Source organism: Equus przewalskii, chromosome 9, assembly GCF_037783145.1.
Source record: "Equus przewalskii isolate Varuska chromosome 9, EquPr2, whole genome shotgun sequence".
NCBI lineage: Eukaryota > Metazoa > Chordata > Mammalia > Perissodactyla > Equidae > Equus > Equus przewalskii.
In genome coordinates this window covers 41,644,466-41,670,314 of record NC_091839.1, presented here as the reverse complement: position 1 = coordinate 41,670,314, position 25,849 = coordinate 41,644,466, and the positions used below count along the sequence as shown (strand labels likewise).

Sequence of the window (25,849 nt, the reverse complement as noted above, 5' to 3'; positions counted from 1 at the left end):
CAGAAGATTTGAAGCATCAGTTTAGGACTATGCCATCAAAGCTGCCTTTGGGCTACCGCATGATGAAGCCGCTGCACAGGGAATGAATGTGTGCCGTGAGGTACTGGTTTGTAGTGGTTGCTGGTGACTGGTATAAATACTCTCCTCATGGCCAATTCCAAGAACCAACAGTTAAGAGCTGGTTTACAAAATTCTTGAAAATTTAACAGTCATAAAGACCTTGGATGAGTGGATCTATAACAGGATGGGTGTTCCTGCTTCATATCCTTGGGTGTAGGGCACTCTGGGATTGGGGAGCGCACCTCAAGAGAGTAATCACTTTGCCTTCTTATTGGGTCCATAGAGCTAGCAATGGAGTTCCTTAAGCTATTTTTAATATTTTAATAGTACAGAAAGCATAACACAAATTGAGCATATAGCCATAACAGGGGTCTACAGATATGATAATGGCTGCCAAGTTTATTTTCTTTTGATGATACTCGTCAGCTCACTGCTTCTGTCATGCTGATCAAAAATTTTGATTTGCTTTTGATGGCAGCATAGGAATTTGGGGGTTCTTTAGGGAAAAAAAATAATGAAAATATGCCCCTGATGGATGAATGCTTTTCCCTTCATCTAATATCTGGGTTCCTGATTTTTGAGCTGTTAATCAGGAAGTGGAGGGTGGGGAGAGATGCTAGTAGAAGCAGGGTTTGGTGGATCGGTTTAGGCTTATGTGTGTGTCTGAGAAACGCAGTGCAGCACAGCCCCTCAGAGTAGCAGTTGTATTATTCATTCTGCTGCGTTCATAGATCAGAACTGGAGTCTCCTTGTGGCTGGCACAGAAAGCAGTGCCCGAGGTAGGTCCAGGGGACCTTCTGCTGTGGTTATCTCACCTGGAGCAGCAAGACAGTTTTCTAAATACCCATGGTGCACATGCCTATTTTCATTTTGGTGATGCTACATTTGTTCTTGTGAGACTTCAGAGGCGGTGAGAAGAGCATTTAATATTTGCTGAGCTAGGGGTGTGGAGGGGTACAGCATTTAAATCTAGTGCCATGCAGGTTAGTACTATTACTATTTTCTTGGCAGGGAGACTAACCAGTGCTCTATCTCATAGCCCACTGTTCCAGAACAGTGTCAGGGTGCTCCTTTCTCCTTGGAGGGGGAGCTTCTGCGTCGCTTGCCGAAGCTCATGAGACGAATGAGGAAGTTGTGCCTGACGCTCATGAAGGAAAGCTGCCTGCCTCACCTGGTGGAGGGCCTCGATCAGTTCACCGGTGGGTGCTGGCAGCCAGGGGCAAGGGTGGGGTTTGCTCTCTCTATTGTCCCCAGTAGCCTGGGAGGGCTGGGAATTAGTACATCCTTTTTTGACATCTTGAATAGTGTTGAACAGTTAGTTGAATAAACAAGTGGGCTAAAAACCAGCAGAGCCCGGAGACAGGAGCCAATTGAGACCACACAGACTGTCACAATTTTCATCTTGTCCTCCTGTCATGTTAACTAATGCTAAGTTAGGCCATTTTCTACAACAGCCTTGTCTGTATTGGCCTTTATTGGCTCGGGGCATGAGTAAAGGGGCATGGAGATGGATTTCCCAGAGTCTCTAAGCTGTCCACACCTCTCAAAATGTTGTCTCTCTTGAGTTAAAGGAAAATGATTGATCCAGTCCTTTTCTTGCTTTCTTCGCTTCGAAGAGGTGTAACAGTCTCATCTTCCTGGCTGTCCTTGCTCAGGGGAGTTGAGAGCCAAGATTTGCTCTTGGTATAACAGCAGTGTCTGGGGAAGGCAATCCAGAACTTCATAGATTGTTTGGGCCCTTGGCAGCCTTTTACCACTTCCCCCACCCTTACCTCCAGTGAGCATGGTATCAGAGTGAAGCTCGTCCTTCTTTAATGAGACTGCAGTCCGATCTCAAAGAGCTCTTTGTTTTTAAAACTTGTCAGATTAATAGTCTATTATCCATTGGTCAAGATGACCTGCTGGCCTAAGCCTGATGATGAGGGTGAATGGAATACAGGTCCCGTGTGCATCTTCTGGAAAGGGCACACGCTCTGTCCAATGCAGAACCTTCTCCCCTCTCTAAACTCTCCTGTGTTGTCAGTAATGTCTGCAGTGCGCTTGCTCTCATCTGGAAGACTAGACTGCTTAGGTTAGTTTGCTAGGGCTGCCTTAACAACAGAGTACCACGTATTTGGGTGGCTTAAACAACAGAAATTAATTTTCTCACAGTTCTGGAGGCTAAAAGTCCAGGATCAAAGTGTCAGCAGGGTTGGTTTCTTCTGAGGCCTCTCTTCTTGGCTTGTAGATGGCTGTCTTCTGTCTGTGTCTTCACATGGTCTTCCCCCACTCTGAGTATCTGTGTCCTAATCTCCTCTTTTTGTAAGGATACCAGTCAGGTTGGATTAGGGCCCACCCGTATGGCCTCATTTTACCGTAATCATTTCTTTAAAGGCCCTCTCTCCAAATACAGTCACGTTCTGAGGTTCTGGGGAGTAGAACTTGAACGTGAATGTGGAGGGACGCAGTCAGCCCGTAGTGCAGCCTGTGGCAGGAAGGCAGCATGGTGCTGAAGAAAGAACTTGGGCTTTGGGGTCGGTTAGGCCAGCGTTCAAGTCCTGTTTTCAAGTTCACTCTTTAGCTGAATGGCCTTTAGAAAGTGACTAGACCTCTTGGAGTAGCCACTCGCTTCTGGAGTTGTGCAGATTAAAAGAACATCTACCAAGTATCAGGTACAGGGTAGAAACTCAATATGTATTGTTATTGGAAATTTGCCTCAGAGGATTTAAGTTCAAGTAAATCACTGCACATAGTTGGTGCTCATTGAGTGCTTTTTGCTTGATTGATTATAAAACTCCTAAAAACAAAGATGATCTACTTTTATTTGGGTTTTTTGTTGTCAAGAAATATGAAATTCTATGTTTTTATTTTTGTATTTCCATGCATCTTGACCTCATGGTATTTGAGAGTTTACCAAATAGTAGGGACTATGCTAGTTATCCTGGATATGAAGATGAATGACATGTGGTCCTCTTTTCCCAGAATGTCCTTGGTCCTAGCTAATTTTAACGCATTACAAGCCCTTGGGATTTCTGAATTTCCTCCTTGTTTTCCTCAGGTGAAGTCATTTCCTCTGTGAGTGAGCTGCAGAGCCTAAAGGTGGAGCCCTCTGCAGAGAAGGAGAAGCAGCGGTCCGAAGCCAAGCACATTCTCATGCGGAAGCAGCGAGCTTTAGCAGACCTCTTTAAACACCTTGCAAAAACTGGTAAGGTTCTCGCTCGAAACCCTATGAAGTGTAATCACCAGCTTTTAGGGAGAGAAACAACGTTGAAAATGGGGGAAATTTCTAGAGACTGTTGAGATGGTGGGAAACAGAAGGTGGCAGGCAGGGTTTTGAAATGCCATCCTGAGAGTTCCAGTCACACATACGACAGTCCTACGGTGAACCATTTGTGATCTCCAGATATTTTCACAGTCTTGTAATGAAGTTTTTCAGAAACCATGTTTTTTATTTTCATCACTGTATGTTGCACAGCACCCACCCTTCCAACATAGCTTAGAGAGCAAGGCTTCTCAAACTAGAATGTGTGTGCAAATCACTTGGGGAATCTTGTTAAAGTGCAGAAGTGGATTCTGGTTCAGTGGGTGTGGGGCAGGGGCTGAGAGTCTGCTCTCTGACAGGCTTCTGGGTGATGCTGTTCTGGGGGCTGGACTTTGAGTAGCAGTGGCATTGAGCAGGGGCCAGGGGGCATGTCACACCCATTCGCTCTCGAGTTGCTTCACCTAAGTGCATACTCTCTATTTCCTAGGTTTGTCATATCGCAAAGGTCTTGCCTGGGCCCGTTCGAAAAACCCTCAAGAGGTGCTTCGCCTTCGCCCGTTAGATCTCCGGAGCGCCCTGTCTGTAGTCAGCAGCACTCAGGAGGCTGACTCCAGGTTTGTTCTTTTAGTTGTAAATGGAGCAAGTCGTTGAAGCCTCAAGTCCTCCTTTGCCAAAATGGGGATAGCAATACCTCTCCCACCGTTGCTCTAAAGAGAACATCAAGATAGGAAAGTGCCTGGCTCAGGGTCTGGCACATGGTGAGCAGTCAGGAAGTATTGGTTTCCTTCTTTCCTTTTCCTTTCTCTTTCCTCCTCATATTCGCCACTCCCATTATTTTTAGTCCTTTTGATTTTTCTGAGATCTCCTCACTTGAGTCGAGTGTACAGTGAAAATCTGTGAGAGGGTGGCCGCATTTTTAGCTGTTTCATATACATAAACCTCTTAGAAGTTCTAACATCTTCTTGAGAGCCTGTAAGCGTTGGAGATGGAGCTCCCTCTGTCCGTAGCTGTGGCACAGGTGGTTGTGCGTGACGATCTGCTTGGGGCCGGCATACATTTGTGTTTTGGTTGCTCAGTGGCCCTCTCAGTGCTTTAACCTTGAATTCAGTACAACGTTGTAAAAAACAGAAATTGTACACAACCATTCTGGATTTTCATTTTTTCATTTTCATTTTTGCCCATGTGGTCAGAAGTTGACTGTAGCTCCTTCCTTTTAACAGGGCACATGCTCTCCACTTCACTGTGGTTCCCAACAACCCTGTTGCTTCTCCCACATTGGGGTCAGCTGTCATTGCCATGTATCATTTGGTGCCTGGCCGCCCTTAATCATTTATGTTATCTGCTTGGCCCCTGTAGGCATCAGAATTTATGACCGCTATCCTCCCTTGCCAAGATAGTTATAAAGTTTTCATTGAGGAAACCATACTGTCATCATAATTTATTTCACCCTTATGCTTCCAGGTGAAGGTATATAATATGTCCTTTGCTTAAACGACTGGTGAGCGCTGAGTGAATGAGTCCTCAAAGGAATAAATCTGTTTAGACTCTTGGCTTTTGGTTGTGGCTAAATATACTGGTCTTGGAGTCTTCAGGATCTGAGGTGGGAGATAGTGGTTTTAATGAAGTAAATCATGTTGATTTCTTTTCCAGGCTGCTTAGAGAAATCTTGTCTTCGTGGGATGGGTGCCAGAAGTATTTTTATCGCTCTCTTGCACGGCACGCGAGGCTTAGTGCAACTCTGGCAGCTCCTGCCAAGGTAAAGTGGCAGAACTCAGAGCTGCGGGGCCAGGGGAGCTGCCCTGTTCATCCCTGGGCAGCGTTCTCAGACCTTGTTAAGTGATAACGCCCATTCAGGAAGTGACTGAGCATTTGCAGACCATCATTAAACTTATGGTATAAATCAATGTAATTTTGCTCTGCTTAGATAGCATTTATAATAAATGCTGTTAGTCTCATTTGCCAGTAGGATCAAATGCATAAGAAAGATTATGGAAGTAAAACATCAAATTGAGAATGCCATGTTCAGATCTTTTTCCCCTGTGAATTGGGAAAAGACCACTAATATCCAATTTTGGTGTTAAACCTAGTTCCTGTTCATGGAGTATCAATGATCTGTGGAAGTGTGATTTGAGAAGCACTGCTCAAAGAGATGAATGTGTCTCCTGTAGAGTGCAGCACGTCCAAAGCTTATTTAAGTGGGACTCTTCCCCAGAGGGTATTCGGTGCAGCAGCTTTCCCGTGGCGCCCACATGGGTGGTGGTGTTTGCCAGCAACACTTTCAGCATGCTTTCTTCCTCCTCCTGCCAGGAAATGGGCATTGGCAATGTGGAGCGGTGTAAAGGGTTCTCGGCACATTTGATGAAGATGCTTATCCGACAGCGGCACTCCCTGACAACACTGACTGAGCAATGGATCCTCCTCAGGTATCCGCTGACTAGTTGGTTGTGGCGTGAATTAGGAAGAATCGTGTGAGTCAGCTCAGAGTTGCTGCACATGTTGCTCTCAGTTGTGAAAAGAAATTTGAGTCCCAAAGAAGCTGGCTGAGTTTCTCTTGGCTCTGCCCCGTGCTTTTTGTGATATGCCTCTGCCCCCTGGTTCTGGCAACACCTCTTGGGAGAATGGGGCCTGGGGGATGAGTTCGGGGCTGAGTCAGTAAAAATTCCCATGGCTGAACTACTCCTGGGTCTGGAATGAGGGCATTCGTGGTTGATAGTCCATATGGGCTGAGAGACAGGGTTGTGTTCATGGTGCGTGGGCATCCCAGGCTCTGGGCATAGATCAGATTTGAGTCAGCTTCAGTTTGTTAGGCTGTTTGGATCACTGAGTTGCAAAGCTGAACCATACATGGACGCTCCTCAACAGAAATAGGTTTTTAAAAAGGTGAGGACAGTTAGGAAGCCTCTTGTCATCTGTTGAGCAGATTCTTGGCTGAGAGAGAGTATTTCCAGAATGTAATCACTTCGACTTCAGCTGTTTTCTGCTCCACTCATAAGGGTTTATCTAGCAAAGTATACTGCAGTTACTGGATTTTTTGTTCTTTAAATAATGGTTGAAATTACTGCAGTGATATGACTGTGTTGGATGTAAGTGGGCTGTAAGGGGGCAGGTGATAAACAGTGAGTTTTGATACTTCTCCTGAAAGACTGAAGGTTATGTTTACGTACTTTAAAGGTATTTCAACAGACTTCTTAGCTATCTGGTGGATCCTCTCTTGATAATGTGAAAAAGCCCATATTAGTTCAGAAAAAATGGAATTTACTGTTAAAAAACAACATGGTGACACAGTTTAAGGTGCCGTCTGTTTTCTTCGTGTGTTTCTCTGCATAGGAACCTCCTCAGCTGTGTGCAGGAAATTCATGGCAGGCTGACGGGGCCACTGGTATACCCCGTGGCCTTCCCCCCTCAGGACGGTGTGCAGCAGTGGACGGAGAGGCTGCAGCACCTGGCCATGCAGAGCCAGATCCTGCTTGAGCAGCTCTCCTGGCTCCTCCAGTGCTGCCCCAGTGCAGGGCTGGCTCCAGACCAAGGTGATGCCCACGCACAGGGTCAGCCTTTTGCTCCCTACCCGGAAGGACCAGAGGTCAGCACAGGACAGCTTTCTGGAGCAGTGCCAGACCTTATCCCATCAGATCTGAGGTACCCATCCCCAGTACCCGGAAATCAGCTGCCCTCTGGTTGCCGAATGCGGAAACAGGACCAGCTTTGGCAACAGTCAACTGCGAGATTAACAGAGATGCTGAAAACCATTAAAACAGTGAAAGCTGACATTGACAAAATTAGGCAGCAGTCTTGTGAGACCCTTTTTCATTCTTGGTGAGTGAGCCTATGTCTTTACTCTTTCTCTGTGTGCTTGGGTGCTTCAGAGTTTAGTAATGGGATAAAATTATGAAAGGGATTATGCTGCAGTCCTCCGTTTTTCAGTGGACCTGCATAGTACTTTGTGGCGTATGTCTAGCTATAAATCTTCAGATTCAGTGACTTTTGCCCTGCCTACATTCTAGTGGTTGGAGGGAGGGGTGTGTGTGTGGTAGCTCCTTCCTTTCAACATTGTGGCATTTCTGTTGTTGCAGGAAAGATTTTGAAGTTTGCTCTTCTGGGCTGAGTTGCCTGTCCCAGGTGTCAGCTCATTTGCAAGGCCTAGAGTCCTTGTTCATTCTTCCAGGGATGGAGGTTGAGCAAACGGATCAACAAATGGCATTAGTTGAGAGCCTGGAATATGTAAGAGGAGAGATCAATAAAGCTACAGATGACTTTACCACCTGGAAGACACATTTACTTGCTTCAGGCAGCCAAGGAGGTAAGGACTGTTGTTCACTAAGGAAATAAAAGCCCAGCATAAGAATGATGTCTTGTAGATTTAAGTCTAGATTATCCTAAGGACACATTATGTTTTGTTCTGGACATATCTGGGCAGGGTTCTAAGGCACACAGGTGTGGTTGTCACCCACAGCTCAACTTTCTGTGCCCCATTGTTTGAGAGCCTTACTTCTGGATGGTCGTCATGTCACTTACGTTGTAGCACAGGTGTAGGGAGGCAGCACAGGCTCACCAGGCTGTTACAGACAGTTCTCCCTTAGACTGGAAAGCTGAAGGCTAATGTTTGGATTAAGCTGGTGTTCATACACACCAACCTAACTATTATTTTTGGCATTCTTAGAGCAAAATTGTTTCAATACAAGGCAATAAACTTGTAGATTTATCTAAACAAGGAATGTGTCTCATTTATCTTTGTATCCAGCACAGCTTGACACAGGGGCTCACCCATAGTAGGTGCTTAACGGGTGGCTGTTTGTTAAAATAACAAATGAAGATTGCAAATGATTTCCAAAGGCACTGAAGCAAAGGATTTTTTGTTTGTTTCTTTTGCACCATATCACTTACTAGGAAACCAAATATTGGATGAAGGGTTTGTGGAAGATTTTTCAGAGCAAATGGAAACTGCCATCCGGGCCATCCTTTATGCCATCCAGAACTTAGCAGAAAGAAGCAGTAAAAAGATAGATGAGGACACTGACCAAACAAAACCACAAGAAGAGGATGGTATGTCTGAAATCAGGCAAAAAACTAGTTTTATACTTGATTTAATTTTTTATTTGATGATTTAGTTTTCTGGCTAAATATTTAAGAACAGATGTTAGAAATGATGATTGTGGGTGAATGGAGATGAAAAGGGTTTCTTTTCTGTTATTCATCATGGTGTTCTTTTCTGTGAATTTTGAAAGAGGCAGCAGACTTTGAGAGACTACAATCAGGACATCTAACAAAACTCTTAGAGGATGACTTCTGGGCTGATGTGAGCACTTTGCATGTGCAGAAAATAATTTCCGCTGTCTCTGAGCTGTTGGAGAGGCTGAAATCATATGGTGAGGATGGCACAGCATCAAAGCACATGGTAATCAATGGTTCTTTACAAGCTTCTTGCTGTCCAGAGTGGGCCGGGCAAAGGGAGAATGGGTTTCACCTCACTCCACGTGGGTGGTCCCAGAGCAGGCCTCCCTGGCAAAATCACTGAGGATTTGATCTCTTTATATGTGTAAATGTCATTGACAAACTTGAAAAGCTTAGAGCTTGCTAGCTGAGGGTTACAAGTGGAAGATGTATAGGTGCAAAAATGCTAGCAGTCCAGAATATCCGTTATCTTGGGATTCTTTCATATCCTACTCACATCATCCTGGCTGTTTGACGTTAATGGTGGATGTTGCTGCCATCAACTAAGGGTTAATGGCCATATTCTGCAGACACCATTCCCTTCACAGTAAGTCAGCAGAGGAAGAAGTTGTTGTCGCTATAGTAAGTCCAGAGAAGCAACTAATTTTGTAGGACATTATATGTTATTCTGTAGCATTGCCTCTAGTGCCAGCTTTGATTCCCCATAGAATTTGTTTATATACATTTTATTTAAACTCAAAACAAAACAAAAAACCCTTGTTAACTAAATGAGCCTTAAGTGACTAATAATTTAAAGTGTACTTTAGTGAGGGTTTGTGTGAACAAGGAAGACATCTCAAAGAGCAAGTGTGTGTGTATGTATGTGTGTTAAAATACATGTAAAACTTGGGGTCAGCCTGGTGGTGTAGTGGTTAAGTTCGCACATTCTGTTTTAGGGGCCTGGTGTTCGCCGGTTCGGATCCTGGGTGCACACCTATGCACTGCTTGTCAAGCCATGCTGTGGCAGGTGTCCCACATATAAAGTAGAGGAAGATGGGCAAGGATGTTAGCTCAGGGCCAGTCTTCCTCAGCAAAAAGAGGAGGATTGGTGGCAGATGTTAGCTCAGGGCTAATCTTCCTCCAGAAAAAAAAAATACACAAAACTTAGCACTAGTGACATCTGGTACATTCACAATGTTGTACAACCATTGTTGCTATCTAGTTCCAGAATGCTTTTTATCATCCCAAAAGGAAACCTGGTACCCATTAAGCAGTGTGAGCAGGCCTTCTGATGTGTTTTGCTCCTAGTTCTTCAGCCAGTCCTGCTGCTTGTTGGTGCGCCTGCTGCCCATGCTCTCCAGGTACTCAGACCTCGTCCTCTTCTTCCTGACCAATGCTTTGGCAACTCACCGTAGCACTGCGAAGCTGCTCTCTGTGCTTGCCCAGGTCTTTACAGAGCTCGCCCAGAAGGTAAGGACTGTTCATGTGGAGCACCACGGGGCAGCTGGTACCCACATATTCTGAAGCCATTAGTGTGTGGTTTGACGGGCTTTTATTTTGGACCTTCACAAATAGCAGGAGGTGATTTGCTCTCCCCGTGGATTTTTTAGGGCTTTATCTGGCACCCTGTTACTAAGCGTGTTTCTAGTAAAGTCTTAGAACCTGCAGGGCCCCCATTGATGAACTCCCTAGACTCCAGAGGCTGTCTAAGGCTGTTGCTTTGTGTTCACACCCTTCTGTCTGACAACTCTGAGCTAGACTTGTGGGATAGATGAATCCTTAAGCCTATTATGTTTTCTTTTAATCATTTATATTTAATTATGATGAAATGATAGTGGGGCTTTTAGGAGGAGCATCTTTCTTTAATAGGGAAGTCATCCATTCATTCAGCCATGTAGCCAGAACTGTTGAAAGCACTGATGTTGTAGAGACTGTAGACCCTACCCTTGAAATTCAAGAGCAAGAGACAGTCAAATCTAACAGACCCAACATGGTGTGGTAAGTGCCGTTTGGGGATATCCAGTTCTCGGACTCTAAGTTAGTCACTTAATCTCTCTGAGCCTCAGTTTCCTCGTTTATAAAATGAGATCTGCTTATGTTCGTTACCATTTTTGTGAGACCCACCTTCAATTGAATATATGGTTGTTTGTTTTGTTTCCTTAGTATTCCATGATTTTCTCCAAATCTAAGCACATTACAGATGAGATTTACCTGAGGAAGGCAGGAATTTACAAACTGAAGTTGGGGTCTAGGCTTCTTGTAAACAGTCAAGAGTTCTTAGTTCTGAGTCTTTGGGTTACTGGAATGGGTTAAAAAGTGAGAGGCAAGCCCATGCCTTGTATCTAGATGATAAATACGTGTATTTGTTGAGTAGTAAATAAATGAATGAGTCTCACATTTACCCCCTCTATCTGATGGGCACGGAGCTGACCTTACATTCCACTGCTTCTTGGAGGAAACACTGCACAGGACAGTGGCAGGACAGTGTATGGTGAGGGTGCCCTGAGACTCGGGTCAGCTGTGTTTGTCCATGTGCACTATTGCTCGTCTGACAAGTTCTAGAATGACTGGCTTGTTCAACTTCCCTGTGTTTTGGAGGTGTTTGTGTGTGTTCTCAATCATTTAGCTTAATCAGCTGTGACTTGGGTTGGGAGTGGGGTGGAAGTCATTCTGATAGAAACAGAGTGTTGGGAGCCCAGTGGCTGTCCCAGCTGTAGCTACTGCGGTAGGACATCTGAATCGCCTTCCTGTTTGGTCTTATTCTGCCTGCATTTAAGCATATTTCTTTTAGAATAAGGTAGCTCGATGGAAAAATTAGGTAAGTTAATCAAAATGTATTTTTCAATCAACTTTACAGGAATACATGTCCTGAAAGTCAGTTTGCCTTTCCTTAAATTTGTGTCCAAACTGTATTCGTATCCTTTCTGAGCTTTGAGGGAAACTGAAAGTAGATTGGACACAGTGCTAAGACCATAGATGTAGGTTGTAAAGCATTTAATCCATACAAAGCTGTTTCTGTGTAACTAAGTCACAGGCAGTGTTTGCTAGTCTTGGATCTTAATTCCTTATTAGTCGACAGCTTGTTTTTAGTGCATTTTCACCCTCAGATTGACAAATAACTTGGTAGCTTGTATTTTCTCTGAGAAAATTAAAATTTCTGATTGACAACCACTGTTTTGTTCTGCATTAAAATTAACATGTTATTTGGGGAGTATCACACAAAATTTTCTTCGATTTTTAAAGTAAAAATGAAATCTCCCACTTGTAGCATCTGCTTCAAGTTGCTGGACCTCCTGGGTTAAATGTCTTTCTCAATCCTCTCAGGCTTACTAATTTGAGAAGTAAAGGACAAAACCCCTTTGGGATTTAGACACTGAGAGGTGCCACCTTCCCTCAATGACTTGCTCATAAATACCATCTAGTATACTTCATTCAGATTTTTGTCTTGGCAAAATGGCATGTTACCACACACCAGACACCTCTACAAAGTCAAAAGCCTCATATATTAAATCTGTTGTCAAGCTTTGAAACTGTGTAATAACTTATCACCAAGGAAGAAAAGAATATCGGAGGCCTACTGTACTTCCATCAGATTTAAAATATTGAGCTAGAGAAAGAATTGTTTGTTTAAATTTTTTTTTTCTGTGACAGGACTGGAAATCCCCCTTTTTTTGCTTTTTGCCCAACTGTTCACTCTTTTATTTTCAAGGGATTTTGCCTGCCCAAAGAATTTATGGAAGACTCAGCAGGAGAGGGAGCAACTGAGTTTCATGACTATGAGGGGGGTGGAATTGGAGAAGGCGAGGGCATGAAAGATGTGAGTGACCGGATAGAAAATGAAGAACAGGTACGTTTTCATGTGAAATACGAATACAGTTTACAGAAGCTCTCTCCCTTTTCCCCTTCTTCTCAATATTTAAATTCACACATAAATGTTTTTTTCTAGCTTAATGGTTTCAAACTGATCTGTGGAGCCCTAAGAATACTAGAGCTTTGAGAGTGAGTGTTATTAAAAAGCTCAAAGACCACAGAAAGGAACTTTGCAACTCAGTCATTGGTTATGGCTATAAATTTGAGAAGGAAATGATTTTAAAAAATTTTAATTTTGAACGGGGAGATTTTTACTGATCATTTTCTAGAGAATATTTTTATTAGTGGTTCATTTAAGGGTAGAAAACTTGGCTATTTTAAGTGATAATTGCATTAAACAATAATGCCCCTTGGGGGGGCTGGCCCCGTGGCCGAGTGGTTAAGTTTGCGCGCTCCGCTGCAGGCGGCCCAGTGTTTCGTTGGTTCGAATCCTGGGCGCGGACATGGCACTGCTCATCAGACCACGCTGAGGCAGCGTCCCACATGCCACAACTAGAAGAACCCACAACGAAGAATACACAACTATGTACCGGGGGGCTTTGGGGAGAAAAAAGGAAAAAATAAAATAAAAAAAAAAAAAATAATGCCCCTTGGGGCTGGCCCGGTGGCGTAGTAGTTAAATTCTCACACTCCACTTTGGCAGCCTGGGGTTTGCCAGTTCGGATCCTGGGCATGGACCTACACACTACTCATCAAGCCATGCTGTGGCAGCATCCCACATAGAAGAACTAGAAGGACTTACAACTAGGATATACAACTATGTACTGGGGCTTTGGGGAGGGAAAAAAAACCCAAAAGAATAATGCCGCATGTTTGCTATTAATAGGTTTGGTTGCTGTATGTCTTTAAGATATGTTGAAAACTTTTTTTTTTTAAAGATTGGCACCTGGGCTAACAACTATTGCCAGTCCTTTTTTTTTTTTTCTGCTTTATCTCCCCAAAACCCCCCTGTACACAGTTGTATATCTTAGTTGCAGGTCCTTCTAGTTGTGGGATGTGGGACGCCGCCTCAATGTGGCCTGATGAGCGGTGCCATGTCCATGCCCAGGATCCGAACCCTGGGCCGCCGCAGCGGAGCACGCGAACTTAACCACTTGGCCATGGAGACAGCCCCTGAAAACTTTTAATCTATGCCCTTTTTTTTGTTGGAATCAAGAATGTGTTTGAAATATTCAAATACTTTGGACTAAGATTGTTGTGTTGCTTTTTTAAATGCCTATCTCATTTGGGAGTGATTTTTTTTTTTTTTTGGTGTACATGCTACTGTCAGTCATTTAGATTAATCAACTCCAACTTGAAGAAATAAGAGGTAGTGACATTTCTTTTTATTTAAGGTATGATTATAGCTATTAAAAATAAAGGAGCAATCCACTTCAAACTTCCTGTCTTCCTTTGAAGGAAACACTGGAAAGAAAATAAAGAACCAAAGGAGTAATCCTAGTGTTTCTTTGTTGGAGCTCTGTCTAATATATACATTTTGTCTCTCTGTATTTCTCAAATTTAGCTTAATCAACACACAGTACTTTTCTAATGGAAAAAAATTTTATGTAAAGCTAATAGGAAAGTACAGTCCAATGCAAAAAAAGCTTAAGTGGAGATAAAAAGCTATCAGAACAATTTGGCTATCTAATAGATTTTAAATCATGTGTATTCTTTGACCTACAAATTCCATGTTTTCTTATAGAAATGCTAATAAGGGTCAAAGATAAATGTGTGTGAGGGGGTGTGTTTATACAAGGATGTTCACTACAGCATTGTTTATAATGGTGAAAATTGTGAAAGAATCCAAATACTCATCAGGAGGGAATTATTTAAATTATGACAACATCTATGCAGAGCAATACTATAAATTAGTTAAACAGAATGAGATAGATTTATGTGTATCAGCATGGAAATATATCTAGGAGACTTTTTTTTAAAGTTGAAAAGCACATTGCGAAACAGTTTGTAAAGCATGGTCCCTTTTTAAAAGACGTTGGGAGGCAAGTATCGATACATACCACCTATATTACTGTGTGTGTGTTGCTGTATTCATGGATGAAAAGATGCACCAGGTGTCACTGCTGGGAGTTTCTCTGGGAATTTCACAGGATGGTGGTGCCATGGGAACCTTACTCTTTCTGTTTTGTTTAGAATTCTTTTAATGAGATTTTATTACTTTTGTATTTTTAAAAAGGACTTTTGAAATTTAACCATAATGAAAGAGAGAACAGTTGTGAATCTTTTGCCCCAAATATCACATGGATTATTTAGGAATATATAGTTTAAAGAAAAGTGAACAAAATCACATTCACAGTGGGATACTGTCCTAAGAGATCAAAGTGACATTAAAGATATAGACAATATAATAAGGTTGAATTTTTTATCTTACAGAGAGAGAATGCATGTTCTTTTTAAATATGTCTGGATTTTTAAAAAATTCTCATGAAGAAAACCTCAACAAAATTCTATATTCTCTAATCACAAATGCAATAAAACTGGAAGTTAACTACAGAAATATTAAAGTAGGGGCTGGCCCCGTGGCCAAGTTGGCTTGCTCCACTTTGGTGGCCCAGGGTTTCACTGGTTCAGATCCTGGGCACGGACATGGCACTGCTTGTGAGGCCATGTTGAGGCCGTGTCCCACACAGCACAACTAGAAGGACCCACAACTAAAAATACACAACTATGTACCAGGGGTCCTAAGCCTTTTTGGGGAGAAAAAGGAAAAATAAAAAATCTTTAAAAAAAAATATATTAAAGCAAACCAGAAATTATTGTGTGTGGTTCTCTCTGTAGGTTCTCCTTTTTCCTCTATCTGGAGACAATGTTACACCATTAACATTTGTATGTATTTATATTCTATTTAGAGCTGAGTAAACATTAGTGAAGTTAGAATGTTTGTTTGTTTTCTATAATGTTTACTGATACAGGCAGAAGATACATTTCAGAAGGGTCAAGAAAAGGATAAAGAGGATCCTGACTCAAAATCGGACATTAAAGGCGAGGATAATGCCATTGAGATGTCAGAAGACTTTGATGGGAAAATGCATGATGGCGAGCTTGAAGAACAAGGTTTGAGATTATCTGTCACTTCGTTCTTGTTTTTGAAAAGTAAATATTTTATTCAAGAAGTTACATGTTTCCAGTAGGGAGCCTATTATAATCTTTTGGAAGAAGTTCATTACTTTGCATAACTGCAAATGAAAGCATCAGGGGGCCGGCCCCGTGGCCAAGTGGTTAAGTTCGCGAGCTCCACTGTGGCAGCCCCCTCGGTGTGGACATGGCACAGCTCATTAGGCCACGTTGAGGCGGCATCCCACATGCCACAACTAGAAGGACTCACAACTAAAATATACAACTATGTACTGGGGGGATTTGGGAAGAAAAAGAAGGTTGGCAACAGTTGTTAGCTCAGATGCCAATCTTTAAAAAATAAAATAAAATAAAGAAAACATGAGCATGTGCTTGCGCCATCGCCATCTCCACCGAGACAGAAGTCTGTAGTCAGTTTTGGAGATTTTCTCTGAGTAACTGACACCTTTACTGATGTGCCGGCTGCCTCTAGGTGTGCTAGATGCAGTGCTCTTCAGGGAAGAAAGAACAAGGAGCTTGGCTCTCAGCTCAAAAGTAAATTGTTCAGGGTAAATTTTAAAAAATACGGGGCCAGCCCGGTGGCACAGCAGTTAAGTTTGTGTGCTCCGCTTTGGTGGCCCAGGATTCGCCAGTTTGGATCCCAGGTGTGGACATGGCACCGCTTGGCAAGCCATGCTGTGGCAGACATCCCACATGTAAAGTAGAGGAAGATGGGCATGGATGTTAGCTTAGGGCCAGTCTTCCTCAGCAAAGAGAGGAGGATTGACAGTGGATGTTAGCGCAGGGCTAATCTTCCTCAAAAAAGAAAAAAATATATATTTTTTCCTAGTTGCAAAAATAGTAGATGTTTGTGGTAGGTGATTCAGAGCAAAAATATAGGAATGAAATAGATACCCCTTAGTCCTACCACCCAAACAACTTGATAAATTTTGGTTTATTACTTTCCATTTATTGCATGTATTTACACACAGACCGTAAACAGTTCTAGAGTCTGCTTTTTTTCATTTAACACATTATGAACATTCCCCTTGTCATTAAAAATTGAGAATGTGATTTCTTACAGCACATCATCTGTCATATGTTTGTACCATAATTCAGCTATGGCCCTGAATTTCTGTCCAAAGCTAATTTGAGATAGAACATCTTATTCTAAGTGAAGATCTTGCAAACGTGAAAGCTGACCTCAGAGTAGAAGAGTGTACACGTCCCTAAGCAGCGTAAGGATATAACTTTTGGCACAGGAGTCCTTGAGCAAAGACAGTGGCAAGAAAATTCTGATTAATTGAGCCACACACATGATTTTCGATGTTAGATAAAATCATAGAAGTATAGTATGTTGGAGCTGGGGGGGAACCTTAGAAAATACATACTCCAACTCTGTCATTTCACAAATAAGAAACCAGAACCCAGTGAGTTTGCTGAGTCCCGTGATGAATATCGCCCCCGTACTAGAACTGGACGTCCTGACAGCTATTCCACTACCCTTCTACCTGTCTGTTAACATAATGTATCACAGACTTCATTGTTCCTTCTAACAGTTTGCGAAACATAGTCGGACTGCTTCAGCAGATCTAAAGGCATCAGCCCTTGAGTGTTCTAGAGAGGCAGGCAATAAATCCCAGGCGGAGCCCTTGCCAGGGAGTGGGGCCATGCCTCTCCAGCATGCACAGGACCAGGTCAGTTCGGGGATCTGCTTAACTAAGCTCAGTGCCTTCCCTTTCAGAAGAGGAGGATGAGAAATCAGACAGTGAGGGTGGAGACCTGGATAAACAGATGGGTGATCTGAATGGTGAGGAAGCTGACAAACTAGATGAGAGGCTTTGGGGTGATGACGATGATGAGGAAGATGAGGAGGAAGAAGACGGTAAAACTGAAGAAACAGGACCAGGAATGGATGAGGTAACTAGAAGATTCCCCCCATTCTACAGTCCCCAGGTTGAGGGAGGCAGTCTTCCCACCAGCTACCACTCCCTGTCATTACTGTTCTTCCTTTTCTTTATTTTTCTTCTTCTCCTTCTTCCATCTCTCTTTTTTTTCCCCCTCTCTCTTTTGTCTTACTGATTATATTCAGAGCTAGAGGAGTAGCCTGACCCGAACCATCCCATGTGTTATGGGGAGGGAAGTTAAGAAGACTCAGGGCAGATGCTCTGGTTCTGCTAGTGGCCACTGCCCTTCTCTAGCTCCCTGCTTCGGAGAACTCCAGGGCTGGCTGTGACACTGCAGCAGCACAGCCTGCCCCACTCCGCTGTTCACACACCTGCTATTACTGCTGCTTTTCTGGGCAGAGCCACACTGTTTTCTCCAGGTCATGGATGACGCCCTGTCAGCTGGATATTTCCGTGAGATAGGCCCAATGGGCAGAAATTAAACATGTCTGAGAGCTACTTTAGGTAGAGTCAACCTATGAAAGCAGCTTGTTAGATTGAGAGTAATGATTTTGTCTTTTTCTCTTCCTCTGACATTTAGGAAGATTGTGAACTTGTTGCTAAAGATGACAACTTGGATGCTGGGAAGTCAAACAGAGATAAAAAACAGCAAGATAAGAAGGAAGAAAAGGAAGAAGCAGAAGCTGCTGATGATGGACAAGGCCAAGACAAAATTAATGAACAAATAGATGAGGTAATATGGATTTGAAACTGATCCACTCTCCTGAATCAAGGCCAGGGCTGCTGCACTGCACAGCTCTTGGGGTGTTTCAAGACATTTTTTCCCTATTCATCAATGTTTTTCCCATTTCCTCGTAAAAGAATGTGCAATGGAGCCTCTTATCAGGACATAAAATGTCTAACTATTGGTTACCAGTGAGGTAGTCTTCGTGCTATTTGGGCTCATGCTGTAGTTTGGAAGCTAAAACCTGTGGTCCCTTTCTATATTTCTCCTCATAAACTTCAGTTTCTTCTTGAGATTAAGTAATAAAGTACCTCTTATCAGAGGAGAACCTGCACAGAAAGTGAAGTTTGAAGTTCCATCATGAAAATTCTAAAAATGCTAGTAAAACTCTTACGTGTGCTGGTAACTTCAGGGACGAGACATTGTATTCTCTCAGCATCACTACTTAGAACTAATTATATGTGAATGCTACTTTAAAGAAAAAATTTTTATTTCTATTTTTTTTCTCTCCATTGTCCCAAGAGAGAATATGATGAGAATGAGGTGGACCCTTATCATGGCAATCAGGAAATGCTGCCAGAACCTGAGGCCTTGGACCTTCCAGATGACTTAAACCTAGACAGCGAAAACAAGAACAGTGATGAGGACACAGACCACGAAGAAGGGGAAGGTATGTCTTTTGAAACCTAAAGAGACCAGTTGGAACTCCTTGAAAATGAGCAGTAACCGAGTTTAGTGTCACGGTCAGGTCATAAGTCATGTCTGGTCAGCTCAATTCCAGTTTGAGAAAATGGTTTGCTTTTCCTTTGTAGTGTTTGTTGTCTCATTAGACCTAAAGCTTGTAAGCCAGCAGGTCTCAGTTAGCACTGTCATCTCCTATCCTGTGTTCAGGGCTGCTGGGCCTGGGTGGTGCTTCATCACACACAGCCCCATCTCCCCACAGCCGTCACCATGTGCCCATCTCTTGGGTTGATGTGCGGTCTGGGTGTACCCAGGCCTGGCCCCTGGAGCCCAGTCACAGCTTTCTTAGGGAAATGATTGTTTCAGTTATTGATTGTTGTGCTTATGTTGTGCGTTTAGTCTAAAATAGGAAGACATTAAAATGCAGAATGGAATTGAATAATCCCGAGAGAAATCACATGGCACATGACAGTAATCTAGGGCTTCTGTCACCCATTGTTCAACCCAACTGACTTGTCTAGGAAGTGCCGTCTGGTATTGGAAGTGTTGGGTAGGAGGTGCTCCTATAATAGAGGGCCCCCCCATCGTGGTGGGTAACCAGACAGACAAATGTAAGCCAGCCACGCTCTGCTTCATAATGAATCAGTTACGTATTTGGAAAAGCTATTTTTAAAAAAAGTGTTTTTTAAACACATCATACTGGAACAAAAATAGCAAGTTAGAAAAGAATAAGAGGTATTACTTATATACAAATTTAATATAAGAAACATACTATATATTATTTATGGATACATCAAATGTATGAAAACAGAGATAGGAATAATATAACTTGAGGTTATGGTGAACTCTGAGGAAGCATGAATGGCAAAGGCATCCAGAATCTAGATAGTTGTATCCAGAACCATTTATTTTTTTTAAAAAACAAGTGACAGAAGTTTGATACAGTATGTCAGGATGTTAACATCTCTTAAATCTAGGAGATGAGTATATGGCTCTCATAGTTTTAAAGTGCATTTTCCATGTTTAAATAAATCTGTGAACTTATTAACCAGAACCGTTTGATTAAGAGTTTGATATGGGCTTTCCTCATGCTTGGAACATTCTTCACTCTGAATCTCTAGTTTGCTTTTAAACGTAGTGTAAGTTGTTGCTTCTGAGGCCATGTCATTACCTTATAATTTTGCAATCTGACTTCACTGTTAAATTCAGTAACCAAGCAAACATAAAGGTAAGAAAATTAAAATTCACTGACAGTGTAGAAACTGACAGTTTCTATTTGCTCTAGAAAAACATCCAGACTGACTTTAAGATATTGTGCATATAAACTATTAAAGAATTATTTGCTAACAAAGTAACTGATTTCTGAAGTGTCCAAAGTACAGTCATGTGTTGCATAACGATGTTTCAGTTAGTGACAGACTGCATATGTAACGGTGGTCCCATGAGATTAGTACCATACAGCCTAGGTGTGTGGTAGGCTATACCATCTAGGTTTGTGTAAGTACACTCTGTGGTGTTCACACAATGACAGAATCACCTGACAACACATTTTTCAGAACATATCTTTGTCATTAAGAGACGTATAACTGTATAGAAAAGCTCTTTTAATAAACAAACTTTTTCAAATAGGATTGTTTCTTTTCAAATGTATGTTGTATTTTCTGTGATGATAAAGAATGATGTCCACCAATTATTCCCAATGATAACTGAAAATTAGACTGTCATTTGCTGTCTTTGGTGTAAAACATTCCTACTGTCGCAGTGGCTTTTAGGACTTTTTAGTGGATTAGAACTTTTTAATGAAATGCACCATCTAAACAGTTGCATGCAATGTATAGGTATGGCTTAAAGCAGGGGTAGGCAGACTTTTTTTGTAAAGGGTCAGATAATAAATATATCAGGCTTTGCAGGCCATAAGCTGCAATAGAGGTTGCAAATACTGAGTTCTGCTGTTGTAGTGTGAAAGCAGCCACGGGCTACGCAGAATGGATGGGGTAAACACATAGGTAAGCAAATTGATGTGGCTGTGTTCCAATAAAATTTTCTACACAGAAACGTGTCGGCCAGATTTGGCCCATGGGCCATAGTTTGCCAACTCCTGGTTTGAGAGTCATAATAAAAGAAAACACTTGCATAACTTCATCCTATGTTAAGAAATCACATTGTTGATTTTTTAAAATTCTGTGTTCCTTCTTCCAGAAGAGAATCCTTTGGAAATTAAAGAAAAACCAGTGGATACTGAAGAAGGAGGTCATGAAGCTGAGGAAATAAATGAGGAGACTGAGGCTGACCAGAATGAAGGTCAGGGTCAACATGAGCCTGAGGAAGGCCCCAGTGAAGATGACAGTGACGAGGGGGAGGAAGAGATGGACACAGGAGCTAATGACCAAGACAAAGATACTGCTGAACATCCCGAAGAAAACTCAGAGGAAGAGCAGCAGTCCTTGGAGGACAAGGACAAGGAAGCCAGTGAGGAAAGTGCAGAGAATGGTGTCTCTGTGGACCGAGGTCTCCAGCCCCAGGTATTGTGGGGTGTCTGGCTTGGCTTATTTTAGAAGTAATAATAATGAGGAGGAGAAATTACCTTATTCCCGTTAGAATCTCTTTGAGGAAACTTCTCCATTGCCGGGTGGTACTGCCAAACAGATTTAAGTTTCTGTGTAAGACCCTCTTTGGCTGATCCCCTTCCTGCAGACTCCCCTTGGTGAGGAGTGAGCGCCTGCTTGCTCTAGAGCCCCCCACCCCGGCTCAAGTCCTTCCCCCCAAGCACTTAGTATGGTGTTTGATTTCCCTGCAGGAGCAGGAAAAAGAAGAAGGGGAGAACTCTGATGCAGAGGAGCAGGTACCAGAGGCTACGGAGAGGAAGGAGCATGCCTCCTGTGGGCAGACTGGGCTGGAGAGTGTGCAGAGTGCGCAGGCTGTGGAGCTGGCTGGGGCCGCGCCGGAGAAGGAGCAGGGCAACGAGGTAATGAGCCCTCGCAGCCTCTGCCAGCTGCGTCTAGGAGGGCCTCTTCTCCCTGTCTGAAACCACATTGTATTTAGTAGTAGCTGGTTTATGTGTGCTGTTTTTCGTTGTTGACATCTGGAAGATCATCTCCCATTCTTTGAGAAATGATCGTATACCTATTTTCATATGCCTCCCAGAACAAACCTCCGAATATTTGCTACACACACTATTTTAGTGATGTGCTTAGTGAGAAAAAGTTATTAGACTATAGTTCTCCATGGGAGAATCAGGTTCATGTTATTTTTTAGAAAGCTCCCAAGGAAGGAAAGGTTGAATTTAGACTTCAGGCAGTAATATGCCTCTCATAGTGCTTCCCTTTGCTTTGCTGTTCACCAGGCTTCTAAATGTTTTAATTTAAAAAGCAAAGCGCACATCTTTATTTCTTGACCTGGGGTGATGTGTTCTGTGTATGGCCACAGTTTGAGCTGCTGGCATGCTGTGTAAAGAGCACGCAAAGTCAGAGGACCTGCTGCCCATAGTGGTGACTGGACAACTCCTATAGTCTGTTTGAGCCCCAGTTTTCTCACCAGTGATAACAACTGTTTATATTTCTCATAGTCCCTTCACCCCATTCATTGAGTACCTGCTATGTGCTTAGCATTTTCATACTTCAGCAAGTCCTCAGAGTGGCCCTATAAGATGGCTGATATTATTGTTCTTATTTTCTCCATTTTACATTTGAGTTAAATAAGCCTATGTAAAGCTAAATGACAATCTCAAAGGTACACAGCTGGTTGATGATGAAGCCTGGTTTGTAATCAAGTTCTGTCCTGTCTTCAGAGTAAGCCTTACACTCTTGTAAACAAGCAGCTGATCAGCCTTGCACAGCGAAGTCACCCAGGAGGGTAACAGATCTGGGTCTCAAGGCTCCTGTTTCTGCTCACAGGCCAGGCCTTAAGTCATGGATGAGTTCCAGAGCAGGCAGGCAGGCAGGTCTGACTGAGATAAGAGTAATGGTGAGAGAAGTTGTGTGCAACGCAGCACAATAACTAGGTGCTTGGATAGCTTGCTCCACCCTCCCTCATTCTTTTATGGCTTGGATTTCATAGGAACACGGGAGTGGAGCTGCAGACGCAAACCAGGCAGAAGGCCATGAGTCCAACTTCATTGCCCGGCTGGCTTCCCAGAAACAGACCCGGAAAAACACACAGGTCTCTGTTGCTCTTCAACTAAACTTAGGTGAAGGCTGCATGTAAAAAAGATGCTCTGAACATAGTGGCTAAATAAAAAAGCCACATTCTCAGCCTTTGCTGCCCCACCAAATGTGATGGCAGCCTTGGGCTGAGCAACCAGGACTGTGGGGCTGTCCCAGTGGAACCTGGGGCTTCTTCCGTGTGGGTGGATGCGTGAGTGGGTAGGTGGAGGGTGCACGCATGCACACCACACACTCACACACACACCCTGTTCCTGGTGTGCATACATGTGCACGCACATGCACACACACATATCCTGTTCCTGTTTTGGAACCTAAGAGCCAGGTGTTGGGTGCTGCTGCCCAGCACCAACTGGTGTTATTATTTTCACTGTCCATACTCCTGCATTTTAAAAGTAGTTTCTTTTATTGGAGAGTAATTCATGTACATAATACAAAATTAGTATATAAAAACCAATCCCCTAGGGGCCGAGTGGTTAAGTTCGTGTGCTCCACTGCGGCGGCCCAGGGTTCGGATCCTGGGTGCGGACATGGCACCGCTCGTCAGGCCATGTTGAGGCGGCATCCCACATCCCACAACTCGAAGGACATGCAACTAAGATATACAACTGTGTACGGGGGCGTTTGGGGAAAAAAAACAAAAACCAATCCCCTAAAAAGTTTCCGTCCTATTCCTGTCTTCAAGCCCCGCAAGGGACCATGCCCAGAGCAAATTGGTACTCCCAGTTTTGTCATCTTTCAGAGATATTTTCTGCATATGTAACATACTTATGGATGGATGGATGGATGGATGGATGTGCGTGAGAGTGTTTCTTTGCTTCCTTGCCTTTATTTCAGATATAAGAGTATATCATAGAGGTGGTTCTGTATGTGTGTATAGAGATCTGCCCATTCTTTTTAACAGCTACATTGAATTCCATTCTTGTATGGCTTTCTCTCATTTACTTAACTCGCCCCTATGGATGGACATTATGGTTATTTTTCGTCTTTTTGCCAGTACAGACAAGGCTCTAATGAATTTCCTCATATTTCCCCCAGAGTTTTAAGAGGAAACCTGGACAGGCTGACAATGAACGCTCAATGGGTGATCACAATGAGCATGTGCATAAGCGCCTGAGGACTGTGGATACAGACAGCCACACCGAGCAGGGGCCATACCAGCCCCAGGCCCAGGTGGAGGACGCAGATGCATTTGAGCACATTAAACAAGGCAACGACCCTTATGATGCCCAGACTTATGGTACGGAGCACGGAAGCCTTCTCCTTTGCTCACAGGCACTCTATGAGAGCTTATGCTGTATGACTGTCTGCCCGCCAGTTGTTATTGCAAATTCATCTTAGGAGGGAGGGGAAATGGCTTTTTAAAAAGTATTCTCTCTCTAATAAGAACTGTGCAGAAATACAATTTTGTTTTGGTATAAAGGTGTCCATAGCCAAGTGCAAATGCTTGGGGTTTCTGGGTCTAGTGTAAGCTGTTTAAATATCCTTGATAACGGTTATCCACATCCAAACCTAACCCTGATCTCAGGGTTTCTTAATACTGGACGTTTCTTCACCATCACTTTGAGGTTGCTCCTCGCAGCTGCAGGAGTTGTGAACTTGAAATAGATGTTTTCCCCATAAGCGAAAAGAGGAAAAAAAAATCTCAGCATAAGAAGGGAGTAGTCAGTCTCCCCTTCTAGTTCTCTTGGTGAGTTTTTAGTATTTTATTCCTAATAGGTAAACTAGTGTTGATAATATCTGTGAAGACAGTATAAAAATGATTGCCCTGCCATGGATTACCTTTTTCTCTCCCTGCCCCTACTTTTTAGAAAAATAAAGCAGTAATAATAATAGCTACCCTGTATTTATGCCAGACACTGTTCTGAGCCTCTGCTGCATGATCATGGAATTCCTCCAGTAATCTTAGGAGCTGGGATTTCTCCATTTTAAAGTTGAGCACACTGAGGCCAAAGAAGTTTAAGAATTTGTCCAAGATCATGATGCTGGGCTTCCCATGCCCCATGTTATACTCCTAATCACTATAGTTTCTCCACCCATAACGTAGTAATGGGAGATAATTCCATTAGCTGCTCTGAGTCAGGTGTCCAGTCTGTTTATTCCGGTTCAGTGTCTGTCATAGCAGTAAAAACCCAGCTAAATATCCTACTTCTGTGGTCACATGAATAGTTACACTGTGTGTTTGTAGTTTCTGTTGGGGGTAGAGAATAGGCAGTTACACCAGCAGGTCAGTAGGACATCTCGGGCACAGACAAGCCAAGCACTATGTTCAAGCCACACAGCTGGTCAGTGGCAGAACCAGCAGTAGCAGAATCTTGGAAGCTAGAACTGACAGAAACCACACCCACACGTGATTACCTTGTTATCTAAAGATCTAGGCTTTCTATGTGTGTGTGCTTGTTGGCAGATGTGGCCACCAAGGAGCAGCAACAGTCTGCAAAAGACTCCAGCAAGGACCAGGAAGAGGAGGAGATAGAGGATGCCTTCATGGACATGGAAGAGCAAGAGGAGCTCACAGCAGTAGACCCGGAGCAGCTGAAGCCAGAGGAGTTCAAGTCGGGGACCATGGCAAGCCCCAGTGAGTCCTACCGAGAACCAGTCCCGGCTAAGCTCTCTGACTTAGAGAAGTCTCTTCTCTTATACTGTAGTCTGGTGTGATCTGTTCTTCCACGTCCTAACCCATGGCTGAAATATCCATTTGCCTGTAATAATTTCACAATGAAGGATTGAGGAGTGGTGTTACAGGACACTATCCCTCAAGACTTCATTTTTGTTTCTTTTAAAGACATAGCACTTTTTTTTATTTTTAAAGATTGGCCCTTAGCTAACGTCTGTTGCCAATCATCTTTTTTTCTTTCTTCTTCTTCTTTTTCTTCTCCCTAAAGCCCCCCAGTACGTAGTTGTATATTGTAGTTGTAGGTCCTTCTAGTTTTTCTGTGTGGGATGCTGCCACAGCATGGCTTAAAGAGTGGTGCTAGGTCTGTGGTCAGGATCCAAACTGGCA

General features: G+C 43.1%; 1 protein-coding gene across 2 annotated transcripts in view; it reads left to right on the top strand.

Moving 5' to 3' along the window:
* MDN1 (midasin AAA ATPase 1) overlaps positions 1-25,849 on the top strand; it is a 160,312-nt gene that overhangs the window by 123,982 nt on the left and 10,481 nt on the right. The window contains exons 74-93 of one of the 2 annotated variants that reach the window (XM_008538002.2): positions 1,100-1,259; positions 3,098-3,244; positions 3,789-3,915; positions 4,952-5,057; positions 5,609-5,724; positions 6,629-7,114; positions 7,372-7,598; positions 8,186-8,341; positions 8,524-8,693; positions 9,758-9,919; positions 12,159-12,296; positions 15,232-15,373; positions 17,121-17,293; positions 17,861-18,013; positions 18,527-18,674; positions 20,885-21,207; positions 21,483-21,650; positions 22,742-22,843; positions 23,884-24,085; positions 25,253-25,423. In XM_008538002.2, the coding sequence (XP_008536224.2) occupies positions 1,100-1,259; positions 3,098-3,244; positions 3,789-3,915; positions 4,952-5,057; positions 5,609-5,724; positions 6,629-7,114; positions 7,372-7,598; positions 8,186-8,341; positions 8,524-8,693; positions 9,758-9,919; positions 12,159-12,296; positions 15,232-15,373; positions 17,121-17,293; positions 17,861-18,013; positions 18,527-18,674; positions 20,885-21,207; positions 21,483-21,650; positions 22,742-22,843; positions 23,884-24,085; positions 25,253-25,423 (3,577 nt within the window). Of the gene's footprint in view, positions 1-1,099; positions 1,260-3,097; positions 3,245-3,788; positions 3,916-4,951; positions 5,058-5,608; positions 5,725-6,628; positions 7,115-7,371; positions 7,599-8,185; positions 8,342-8,523; positions 8,694-9,757; positions 9,920-12,158; positions 12,297-15,231; positions 15,374-17,117; positions 17,294-17,860; positions 18,014-18,526; positions 18,675-20,884; positions 21,208-21,482; positions 21,651-22,741; positions 22,844-23,883; positions 24,086-25,252; positions 25,424-25,849 lie in introns of both variants that reach the window. The other variant, XM_008538001.2, reaches the window with a different exon arrangement.